This window comes from Schistocerca serialis, chromosome 2 (genome assembly GCF_023864345.2).
Source record: "Schistocerca serialis cubense isolate TAMUIC-IGC-003099 chromosome 2, iqSchSeri2.2, whole genome shotgun sequence".
Lineage (NCBI taxonomy): Eukaryota > Metazoa > Arthropoda > Insecta > Orthoptera > Acrididae > Schistocerca > Schistocerca serialis.
In genome coordinates this window covers 517,668,168-517,681,517 of record NC_064639.1, presented here as the reverse complement: position 1 = coordinate 517,681,517, position 13,350 = coordinate 517,668,168, and the positions used below count along the sequence as shown (strand labels likewise).

The window sequence follows — 13,350 nt, the reverse complement described above, 5'->3', positions numbered from 1 at the left end:
CTAAATCCCTCTCCAGCGAGTCCAATATTACTCCTATGGAACACATAGCTATCCATTATGTAAAAACCAGTCCAGACCTTATCATCCTTTCTGCAGACAAAAATTCCACTGCAGTTCTCATGAATCCTAGTGGCTATGTCACTAAGAGTCTCCACCAATTTTTGCACACCTCAGTATACATATCTTATAACTGAGGTCCCAACCCAGACACCCAACATGACCAGCAACCACTCAAGACCCTAAGTCCATCACAAAACCTGGCTCCTGAATCCATCTCCTTCTCACATCAACAATCCCACATACTCCTACATTTTAAATACTCCCCAAACTCTGTAAATTCAGCCACAAAGGTCTCCCTACTGGTTGTATCATTGTGAGTAGGTACAATGCTACTGCAAAACAAAGCTCTGCCTTTGTTGAGCAACACCTCAAAACTATTGTCCATAACCTCCCTTCCTTGCTGGTCCTGTGGATGTGGTGTTCTTATACACCACTGTTCCTCATGGCTATGGCCTTGTGACCATGGAACACTACCTTTCCCAGTGGCTTCCTGATGTCATGATATCAAGCCCACCACCTCTTTCATAATCCTCCTAGTCAAACCACATCCTGACCCACATGTATTTCGTTTTTGAAGGCCAAATCTACAAACAGATCCATAGTACTGTCAGAAGTACTCACATACCACAATCCTGTCCTGACATATTTATGAAATATCTGGAGAATCCTTCCTATGCAGTCAACTCCTAGAACCTCACATCTGGTTCAGATACATTGATGACATTTTCAGGTTCTGGATTCATGACAAGGAAACCATTGGTCATTCCTCCATAACCTCAATACCTACTCCTAAACCCACTTCACTCACTCCTTCTCAACTCAACAAGCCACCTTCCTAGATATTCAGCTCACCTCTCAGGTGGCTCCTTAAATACATCTGTTCACATCAAGTGCACCAACCTCCATATTTTCCAGCAAAACTTAAGAAGCTTGTTAAATTATAAAGATGAGCTCCTGATATCACTACAGGATATTAAAAAATTTTAAGGTATTTCTTCAGACATGCCATGCATAACAAGATGTCATTTACAAATCACAGAAATGGAATATATGCACCTAGATGAGTGCAGCTTAGAATCCGATTGCTATATCCATAGTTTCAACTGCAAACATCATTTAATCAATTTTTACATCTGACTTCTGTTTGCAGAAGCAGCTGTGGCTTGTTGATGGCAATGAATGTGAGGGCAGGGTTTGCAGTAGGCTAAGTCACAATGAATTCACTAGCAAGTTAGATATTGATGGAAAGAGTTGGTTATTGTCACTGATGGTGAAGCATTTTTACAGTAGTCTATCAATCACCAGTGAAACTAATGAAATATCAGTGACAAAAAAGAAGCAAAAGGTGAAACTGATAACCAATTTTAATGACGAATGGTGTAAGGTCTCCCCATGGCTTCACAAAGATGAAATTATTAGCTATTCAGTCCAGTGTATTGTATGCCTCTCATAGTTTAGCATGATTCACTGAGGCAAAATTGACGTTAAAGACACACGGTAAAAATTCCAATTTTGTTCAATTTAAAAGTGTCATATGTGACAAAAAAATCCCAACTTTGGTTTAGAAAAACTTGGCAACCTTGGTTATGTGTGTGATATCATTCTCAATTGCATACTTGACATTACAGTCTCCATTAAGTATTATGCAGTGTTCTTTACCAAGATATTCCCTGAGGGAAACTGCATCAAATATGACACTGCTGAGCCTTACACTTGGCTCAAAACTGGTAGTTACTTGATGTTATTACATAAGAGTTCTTTATGGATTTGTAAGTACTCCTCCCAAAACTAGTCCCAAGCAGAAGCACTTTTTTGGACTTTTTAGCCTTGACTCTTCCCCCCCTCCCCTATCTTGTCTGGCTATTCCATGAGTTGTCTGGACACTGTTTTCCACAGTCTGTTGAGCACTGAAGTTGATGGTTATGTCTAGACTGAAGCTAACCAACTTGCAGCATCATTACACTTCTTGCTGATTTGACACGTTTGACAGTACAGCCAGCTGTTCTCCCCCACCCCACCCCCCTTCCTTGCTCTCGCCCCTCTCTGTCTCCCTCTTCAACTCTTCAACTCCCTAATATGGCAAAGCTTTGAGATGGTGTCCTGCTCCAAAGCTACCCATTTCAGAATATACTCACTCACTCACACACACACACACACACACACACACACACACACACACTGTCTCCCTCTTCAACTCCCTAATGTTGCAAAGCTTTGAGATGGTGTCCTGCTCAAAAGTTACCTATTTCAGAATACACACACACACACACACACACACACACACACACACACACACACACACATTTTCAATAACTTGCCAGCAGCCATAAAAAGCTTAACAACCAATGAAATTCAGTTTAAGAGAAGCTTAAAGGATTTATTGGTGGCCAACTCCTTATACTCCATTGATGAATTTCTCAGTAAAACCAACTGATTTGTGTGTGTATATATAAGTACAATATAACTTCTGCACAATTTCAGTGCAGTAATGTGTTCATTGTAAATAATAAATAAGTGTGTGTGTGTGTGTGTGTGTGTAAGTACAATCTAACTTCTGCGTCAGTTCAGTGCAGTAATGTGTTCATTGTAAATAAATATTTAGTAGTTCTATTATGCGCTTATTACCCTTCAAATAAATAAAAAACTTTTTTATTTTAAATTCAATGCATTAGTATTTGTAAAATGATTCTTTCATATAGCATTCATTAAAAAATGATGACCATGCCACTGTGCTACTCATTCTCACAGTTTGCAAATAAGTCTGTGCCATCATCTGAGCATGGAATTTAAGTTTTCAGTTCACATCAATGCACACCAAAATACGTATTTCTAAGCTCTATTGTTTAGCAAGTTCTTTTGGTGAAGGAAAAAGCATCTTATTTCAATCTGGTCATTAAAGAGTAACACAGGTTTCCTGTGAGGCACAAGCATTTCACTGAATTCACAGTGACCTCTGGTATCAATTTTTGAATTTATTCATGATCTTATATGAGTCCATAGCTAAACTCAACCAGAAAATTAAAATGTTGATGGCCACACGTGACATAAAATGTCTAATTTAATGTGTTTTGGAGGAACACATCTTCGTCATCAGAAAAATCAAAACACAAGAAGAGAAAAAATTTAGGAACATTTTCAAAAACATGATAAACTTCAATTAACCTTTCTGTGAAAAAAGGCTAGAATGAAACTACACCCAAAGAAAGAAAATTAATTCTTAGAACATGGGAGTTCTGGTACTGAAACTAAATAAATCACTTTTTCTGTGTGTTATGTGTTTGCTGGCAAATGAAATAGGAACAACTTGGAAGAAATGGGACCTCTAAAGGATTAAACAGAAAGTGAATGTATAACAATATATGCCAATCAATTTCCTCAATAGTTTCTTGTGCCATAACTCCCACTATTCAGATCACTGTTTAATTCTGCAGCCTACATTTTCGAGAGTCACATTTATTTTGGCCTTTGCCATTCTGTTTTTGCAGATGGAAAAGAGTAGACACCAAAAATTAATGACTCTGTCATCTAAAATCAAACAATGGAAAATCCAGCCTGGAATGTAGCAATACAAGAAAAGGAATGTTGCTACTCACCATATAGCAGAGATGCTGAGTTGCGATAGGCACAATAAAAAGATTCACACAATCATAGCTTTTGGCCACTAAGGCCTTTGTCAGCAGTAGACACACATACACACACGCACACACACACTCAGGCAAACGCAACTTGCACACATGTCTGCAGTCCCAGAGAGCTGAAACTACACTGTGAGCAGCAGCACCAGTGCATGATGGGACTGGCGACTGGGTGGGGGTAAGGAGGAGGCTGGGCCGGGGAGGGGGAGGGATAGTATGGTGGGAGTGGTGGACAGTGAAGTGTTGCAGTTTAGACGGAGGGCAGGAGAGAATGTGCGGAGGGGGGAAGGGGTAAGAAGCAGAAAGGAGAGAAAAAAAAAGAAATTAAAAGACTGGGTGTGGTGGTGAAATGACAGCTGTGTAGTGTTGGAATGGGAACAGGGAGGCGGCTGGATGGGTAAGGACAGTGACTAACGAAGGTTGAAGCCAGAAGGGTTACAGGAACATAGGGTGTATTGCAGGGAAAGTTCCCACCTGTGCAATTCAGAAAAGCTGGTGCTGGTGGGAAGGATCCATATGGCAGTCCCACCATACTATTCCTCCCCCTCCCCACCCCAGCCTCCTCCTTACCCCCACCAAGTTGCCACCCCCATCATGCACCGGTGCTGCTGCTCGCTGTGTAGTTCCAGCTCTCTGAGACTGCATATGTGTGTGCAATTTGCGTTTGCGTGAGTGTGTGTGTGCGTGTGTGTATGTGTGTCTACTGCTGATTGTGTGAATCTTTTTATTGTGCCTATCGCGACTCATCATCTCCGCTATATGGTGAGTAGCAACTTTCTTTGACTCTGTCATCTCTTATACTACAGACCAATCTTATCTACATGGGTTAGTAGATTCCTTTGCATTTTTCCTTTTTTTAATCTTAAAAATTTTATTTTATTTAAAATTTGAGCTATTAACAAAATAACAACATCTGAAGCTATTTTTAATACCAATATATATGGTGTAACATCTTCTACACATGAATTTTATTAATAACAGTCTTCTCATTCATAAATAGTGCCATACACAGTGTGTTTCTAATTTCCCCTAACAAATATCTAAGACATATCTAAAAACAAAGATGATGTGACTTACCAAATGAAAGCGCTGGCACGTCGATAGACACACAAACAAACACAAACATACACACAAAATTCAAGCTTTCACAACAAACTGTTGCCTCATCAGGAAAGAGGGAAGGAGAGGGAAGGACGAAAGGATGTGGGTTTTAAGGGAGAGGGTAAGGAGTCATTCCAATCCCGGGAGTGGAAAGACTTACCTTAGGGGGAAAAAAGGACGGGTATACACTCGCACACACACACATATCCATCCACACATATACAGACACAAGCAGACATATTTAAAGACAAAGAGTTTGGGCAGAGATGTCAGTCGAGGCGGAAGTGCAGAGGCAAAGATGTTGTTGAATGACAGGTGAGGTATGAGTGGCAGCAACTTGAAATTAGCAGAGATTGAGGCCTGGTGGATAACGGGAAGAGAGGATATATTGAAGAGCAAGTTCCCATCTCCGGAGTTCGGATAGGTTGGTGTTAGTGGGAAGTATCCAGATAACCCGGATGGTGTAACACTGTGCCAAGATGTGCTGGCCGTGCACCAAGGCATGTTTAGCCACAGGGTGATCCTCATTACCAACAAACACTGTCTGCCTGTGTCCATTCATGTGAATGGACAGTTTGTTGCTGGTCATTCCCACATAGAATGCGTCACAGTGAAGGCAGGTCAATTGGTAAATCATGTGGGTGCTTTCACATGTGGCCCTGCCTTTGATCGTGTACACCTTCCGGGTTACAGGACTGGAGTAGGTGGTGGTGGGAGGGTGCATGGGACAGGTTTTACACCAGGGGTGGTTACAAGGGTAGGAGCCAGAGGGTAGGGAAGGTGGTTTGGGGATTTCATAGGGATGAACTAAGAGGTTACGAAGGTTAGGTGGACGGCAGAAAGACACTCTTGGTGGAGTGGGGAGGATTTCATGAAGGATGGATCTCATTTCAGGGCAGGATTTGAGGAAGTCGTATCCCTGCTGGAGAGCCACATTCAGAGTCTGATCCAGTCCCAGAAAGTATCCTGTCACAAGTGGGGCACTTTTGTGTTTCTTCTGTGGGAGGTTCTGGGTTTGAGAGGATGAGGAAGTGGCTCTGGTTATTTGCTTCTGTACCAGGTCAGGAGGGTAGTTGCGGGATGCGATAGTAGGGGCGTTCTGTTACCTTGGGAAGACTGCATGATGGTGCTGATCAGACTAGCGGGTGTAAATAGTTCTGATTAAAGTGACATGAAAAGTGGTGACAATTGCAAGTTATGAAAAAAAATTTCAGGAAAGGAATCCAATGCAAATAATGTAAATGGTGGTTTCATGAAAACTGTTGCAAAATAAACATAAAATTAAAAATTGTGGACTAATTGTGGTCATGTGATGTGTGTGTAACAGAAACGTGGGAAAAGAAGTATATAAACATTATCAGAGACAAGGATTCAATAATTGAAATGTTTCAAAATGATATTGAAGCACTACAAATAACATGTGCTGCTTTAGAACACAAATGCAAAATCCTGGGGAGCAGCAATAATTTAAAAGTGAATGAAAACAAATAACTCTAACTGTTAAGTCAAGTCAACCCAAGAAATGTACTGCAGCAAAAAAAAATAGAACATGACAACTCAGGTAAAAATAGTGTAAGAATAGCAGATAAGTACAAGTGTTCCAGGAATAGTCAAAACCCAAACAAAAAAAAGGTTGTGTCTGACAATGTTGAAGACAGCTCTGCAGTTTTAAAAATCACTAAAACAAACACAAAATCTTCAAAAAACAATCTTCAGCCACGCAAAAACAAATAGATAATGGATTCAAATTAAAAATATTTGGAGACAACCATGCATGCAATGTTTCAAACTTTGCATCAAACTCTGCTGAGGAGAACGTGAGTGTATCAGCTGTTGTTAAGCCTGGAGCAACATTCGGAAATTTAACCAGCAATATACAAAAAAAAAAAAAGTGCCAGTTCCACTAAAAGTGACTGTGTCGTTCTCATAGCAGTATCAAATGATGTTTGCTGCAACAAGGCCAGTGCATTTATAAGAAATCTGATCGTTATCTTGCAGTTGCTATCAACTACAAATGTGATAGTAGTGAATTTACCTCTGAGATTTGTTTTAGCGGATTAGTTTTGTTTAAATAGTGAAATTCGATGAACAAATCAAAAATTACAACATTTTTGCTCCAAGTTTAAAAACTTCTTGACGTCAAAAGCTACGAAAACACTAGTTTCACAATGCATGCTCAACATTTAAATCTATCTGATAAAAAAGGACTTGCATCAGACATAAACAAAGCTGTTGACGTAATAATTTGTGAAAACAGCTGTGAAAACAGACTGGCTATCACCCTAAATCCCAACACGCAGGGAAACTAGTGGAAAGGGCCAACTCCAACTGGATTTGGACCAATATAAACAGTCCAGAACAGGAGGAAATTCAAAGTGACAAACTAAAAGTACCATTAAGGCTCATGCACTTAAATATACAATATCTTAGAAATAAGTTCAATGTTTTGCAGACTTTTGTAAATGATCATTCACCTCATGTAGTTGTGTTAACTGAGCATGGACTGAAATCTGAGGAAATTATTTACTTTAAACTAGATGGCTATTTCCTAGGAAATAGCTACTGTAGACAGCATCTTAAAGGTGGAGATGTAGCAGTATTTGTTAGAGAGCAGCTCAAAGTAAATAAATTAAACAATCTAGATCTGTATAATAATGAAAGCTTGACTGAAGTGACAGACGTTGAACTCCATATCAAAGGTTGCGGAAAGGGCATGGTGAAACAGAAAATTATTGGGATTTATCATCCACCAAAATCAGAGGTAGGGCGTTTTATAGATATTTTCAGTAGAATAGTGGGACACTGTGACCCAAACGAGGTAACAATACTTGGTGACTTGAATATAGAGGCAACATGTTGCAATAACCACAGCAGCAGGCTAATAGATACCCTTAAATCCTATAATCTTATGAATACAGTAAATTCAGATATAAGAGTAACTCAGTCAACTTCTAGTAGAATAGACTACATAATACTAAGTAAAGAGGTAAAAGATACTATTAGATGCTGGAATGTGGACTTCCACTAAACAGGTGACAAATGTCAATTTGCAGGCTATGAACACACATGCATCCAAGAAAGAACTCAGGTCGTAGAACATAAAAGAATGCTTAAAGAGAAAAACATTAATGATTTTAAAAATAAACTAGCATCTGAGGAATGGCAATTAGTTCTTCAGCAAAGAGGGTCCAAATATAAATGTGCCAAGTTTTATGATATTATTTTATAATATCTTAATTTTTGCTGCCCAGTGAAAGAAATCAAGATAGTAGTAACTCACAATCAAAATGTAAAAAACACCAGACTGACTCTTTCAGCTTACATGATTAAACTCAGGCAAAATATCGAGGACATAAGGGTGCTACATAAGTCAAGTAAATTGCAAATATGTAAGGATAAGTACAATCAAACTAGAAAACAATTTCATGAACAGCTCTCAAATTTAAGAAAACAGATCCAAGATAAGGAAATAGCTGTCAACAAATATAGGGAAGACTTCATGGAATATAATAAATAGATATCACAAAGCCACCGCTAAGTTCGATGCTCAAATTGACAGAATCCAACATGAAGGAAACCATATTAATGATCCAGATAAAATCTGCAATACATTTAATGAATATTTTATATCTTCATCTGTGAATCCAGTTAATAACACAGGACTGACTCGGATGGTAAAGCCTTACCCTAGGCTGGAAACTGGTTTTGAATTCAAGGAATTGTGTGTGGAGGAAATAGGAAAAATAATAAATAACTTAAAGAATAAGAATGGCTGGGATGGACTGAGTAGTATTATAATTAAAAATGCAATAAGGATTTAGTTGGAATAATTACCCATATGATCAACAGTATCATGGAGCACACATTTCCAAATATATTGAAGAAAAGTACAGTTAAACCCGTGCATAAAAAAGGATCAAGAGAAGAGCTGTCAAACTTCAGGCCCATATCACTAATAGCAATTTTCAGTAAAATATTTTAAATTGTTTTGTTGACATATAATATTGGATATTTCACAAAGAATAATTTACTAGCAGAAACACAGCATGACTTCAGAAAACATCACAGTACCATTACAGCAATTACCAAATTTCTCCACTAGGTGTATTATGCCCTGGATGAAAGAATACAGACAGTAGGGATATTTCTAGACCTTACCAATGCATTTGACTCTGTGAACCATGAGTTACTACTAAGCAAGCCGGAAACTTACAATATAAATGCCACATGCTTACAACTACTGATCATTTATCTAACCAATTGTAAGCAGTGTCCTAAGCTGAGTTATGAAATTAATGGTCAGATCAAACATTTTCAATCCAGCTATGAAACAGTAAAACAAGGTGTACCTCAGAGCTCCGTATTGGGCCCTTTCCTTTTCCTGCTCTACATTAATGATTTAGAGGCAGATGATAGCTCACTTTTGTTCTTTTGCAAACAAACTAATGACTTGACATTGGCTGCAACTGACGGTTTAAGTCAAATAACTACTTACTTCCATGATCAATTAGCAAATCCCAGCTATTACCATTTAAACTTGGTAATTCAGACCAAACTTGTATTGATAATGTAATTGGCATCAAAAAAGTAGACACTGACAAATGTAAATTTTTGGGGATATGCTTAGACAAAAATCTTAGATGAGTAGACCACATCAAATTTGTATGCAACAAAATCAGCAGTTCAGTGCACTTAATTAGCAAACTATCAAAATTAGTCTCTGAACAAACATTAAAAACTGCTTATTATGGGACAATATTTGCATATATTAATTATGGAATAGAGGTATGCTCCAGACACATGAACAGAATCCTAACAGAAAAGAGCAATCAGGACCATGCATCGACTAGGAAACAGAGATTCGTGTAGGGGAACCTTCGTACAACACAAATATCTAACAGTATATTCTTTGTGGACTATAAAAATAATGAAAGTAAGTGCTCTAATGTGCATACCCATAACACAAGATAAAAAGATTGCTTCTTCATAAACAGAACCAAACTAAAGACAACAGATCATAGTCCTTGGATTTATGGTCAGATATGGTTTAACAAACTTCCAAGTGCTATAAGATGCCACAGAGGTAAAGTATTCAAAAGGGAATTAAAATCACTCTTAACTCTCAAATGTTTGTACTCAATGAATGAATACAGATATTAAAACTAGCTATTCTTACATGTAGGCCTAACTCTTCTATCTATATGGTATACTGGTGGTGGTGGTTAGTGTTTAACGTCCTGTCGACAACGAGGTCATTAGAGACGGAGCGCAAGCTCAGGTTAGGGAAGGATTGGGAAGGAAATCGGCCATGCCCTTTCAAAGGAACCATCTCGGCATTCACCTGAAACGATTTAGTGAAATCACGGAAAACCTAAATCAGGATGGCCGGAGACAGGATTGAACCGTTGTCCTCCCGAATGCGAGTCCAGTGTGCTAACCACTGTGCCACCTCGCTCGGTATGATGTACTATTCTGAGGTGACTGTAATACATATTATTTTTGTAACAACATGCTGTAAATTCAGATACCTATACTATATAACAACTGTATGTTGCATTATGAAATACTGTACCATATATTTCCAAGTGCATTTTGTACATATGAATTGCAGATTCCTACTGTTTGTACAAAATTTGTATAAAATGCTATGACATTTGCAAAAGTCACCACTTGGTGACTATATGCAAAAAAAGATAATAAATAAATAAATAAACATCCAAAAGCCCAGGAGATAGTAATAAGAATTTCAAAACTGTTTGTATCAAACAGTCAAAAATCTGGGATGAAATAACAACAGTATGAATTGGGGTAGATAGCTATTTACAACATAGAGAAGGCACTGAATGGCAGACAGGCACATTTGAAAGTACATCTAAAGTTAACTAAGCTATCAGACAGAGTCCTTATTCAGATTTAGAAAAACACACACACATTCATAAGTGAACAACTGACACACTTGTGTGGGTAGCAATCTGTCCTAATTCAAAATGCCCTGTTTGGTATCTACACCTAAATCAACTTAATGAACTGTCATCCTACATTAAAATGAATTTTCTCTTTGAACCTGGATTATTTTCTACCATTTGATAATTATGAGAGTATCTTCTACATATCAGAGATGTTTCTAAGGGTACATTAAAGTTGTTTCTCATTGTATCAATGGTGCAAATTCACATGTGCATGGATATGTTGATCATGTAGAGAAAACACAATAATGAATGTAAATAAGGTCTCAAAAACGTCTTACATTTTCTAATGCACATAATACATATAAGAAAATTTCAACAAATAGCAAGACATTAGTTTGTGTAATTTGTTGGCCTTTGCAGGATATGTGGTTTATTAAATAGCTTGTAAATAACTAAAAATATACATTACCTAAGAAAATTTCCATAAGCTGTGTCGCACATTTTTGGTGCTTTGGTAAAAAAATAGAGAAAGTTGCTTTCCAATCAAGATCCATGGCAGTACTTATATCTGGCAAGGTTATTGGTTTAATATCAACTTCTTCCACGCCAACAGTTAAATCAGACCTATCAATTAGTTCCAAACCTTGAAATCGATCTGTCTGTAACAAACATAAAATTATTATTATTTAATGCCAGTGGTAACGTACATGTGTGCACAAGGTCTGCTTCCATGTGTGAAGGCAAGTGTTATTCATTTGCTGAGGAAGGCTTTGGCTGAAAGCTCTAATGAGTAACAGAATTTTTGCTGTGCCTGTCAGCAACTCAACAAGTCATCTTTACAGTGAGCAGCAATCTTATCCTTTTCCTGATAGGTTAGGGTCACTTGCAGATCTTTTTACCAGAACTAATTGTATTCAAATCTCCCTCCATTTCACGAAAAATTTCTAAAGTTGTAGCCTTCCTGTAGACAGAGCAACACTTTTTGGGGGATCTTTAAATAGCATCTCTGATTTGTATTGGCACCTTTGCATCTATAGATAATGGTGTTATGTAACTTACATGATGTGTGTATTTCTTCCTTCCTTTCTTGGGACCTTATTCCTGCTCTACAAGGGGTAGGCCGTGTTACTATTGATTTGGCAATGTTAGTTACAGAGGATGGCCAGATGTCCTTCCTGCTGCCACCACAAACCCTCCGGGACTGAATTAGTGTACCCCAGCTGTCTGTGTCTAGTGTAAGCCATGGAATAGTGCAACCGTTTTCAAATGCCTGCAAGTCATGTAACTGAGGCAGCCTGGTATTCACCTAGCGAGATGTGGGACACCGCCTAAAAACCACATCCATTGAACTACCTCCAAGGAAGGCAACAAGGAAAGAGTTAATCAGCTCATTAGAGAAGACAGGCATGTCACAGTGAATGAAATCACTGCAAAATCATTAATCCACCGGGTGGATTCGATCCATGGTTGACGAGCCTACCCGAGTACAGAAAGCAGTGGATTAGTGCGCTTGGCTAACCAATCAGATATTCCATGATCTGTATGTATTGTGTAAAATAAAGTTATATGTTGACTGACACTATATCACTTACTAATAGTTCCCACACATTTTCTGGTGCTGAAACCCAGGAAAAGTGCCATGGACAGTACCTTTTGGAATCTGGGATGTCTACAGTAATATGAGATGACTTACACATTAATTCTGATGGTCTAAACAGTGGACTTCCTTCATGTGTAACACATAGCACATGCTCTTAGCTAAGTTACTTAAGCATTATGTGTGACCACAGGCAGTACTTCCAAAAGTTGCTGACATCAATATTTCATTTTGACAGTATGTCATCATTGTATTACTTGTTAAATAGAGAAAATCTGCTGCTGAAATTTGTCACAGACTTCAGTGTGCCTTTGGAGAGTTCTTCATAGGCATGAGCTGTGTTAGGAGATGGGTGAAACATTTCAAAGATGGAAACATGATTATCCATGATGAGCCTAGTAGTGGTTGCCCTTGAACTACCTCCAAGGAAGGCAACAAGGAAAGAGTTAATCAGCTCATTAGAGAAGACAGGCATGTCACAGTGAATGAAATCACTGCAAAACTTGCAGTATAACATTGTGCAATGGAAAAAATAATTCAAAGCTTAGGTTATTAAAAAGTTTTGCCCAGTGGGTTCCACATTTATTGACCAAAGACCATAAACTTCAAGAAAGAGCCATCACCTGAAACTTTCTTTAGAGATTTCAAAATGAAAATGATCGTTTTTTATGAGTATTGTGATTCCACCATTATGAGTTTGAAGTAAAACACTAGAAAATGGAATGTTGTCACTTATATTCGCCACTGAAGAAGAAAAGAAAGGCAGTGTCATCTGATGAGAAAGTATTCAGCACTGACAAACCATAAATGCTGTCTGCTACAGCCAAGCACTTCTGAAGCTCTGTCATGCAATGCACAGCACCCCCTTCCCCCCTCCCTCTGAGGAAGTAGATCATCCAGCAACAGGATAACTCACATACTCACACTACTCATGTCACTGTGGGGAGTATGAGAACATTCGAGTGGAAGACTCCTCCACAGCCTCCACCCTCCAACTATCATCTTTTTGATTCTGTTAACGAAAATGTGCAAGGCCATTGTAACAAGA

At 38.4% G+C, this 13,350-nt stretch overlaps 1 protein-coding gene across 1 annotated transcript in view; it reads right to left on the bottom strand.

The window, feature by feature from the left end:
* The window catches only part of LOC126457490 (phenoloxidase 1-like), a 196,304-nt gene that overhangs the window by 155,474 nt on the left and 27,480 nt on the right, over positions 1 to 13,350 (bottom strand). The window contains exon 4 of the mRNA XM_050093790.1: positions 11,175 to 11,360. Within this exon, the coding sequence (XP_049949747.1) occupies positions 11,175 to 11,360 (186 nt within the window). The remainder of the gene's footprint in view (positions 1 to 11,174; positions 11,361 to 13,350) is intronic.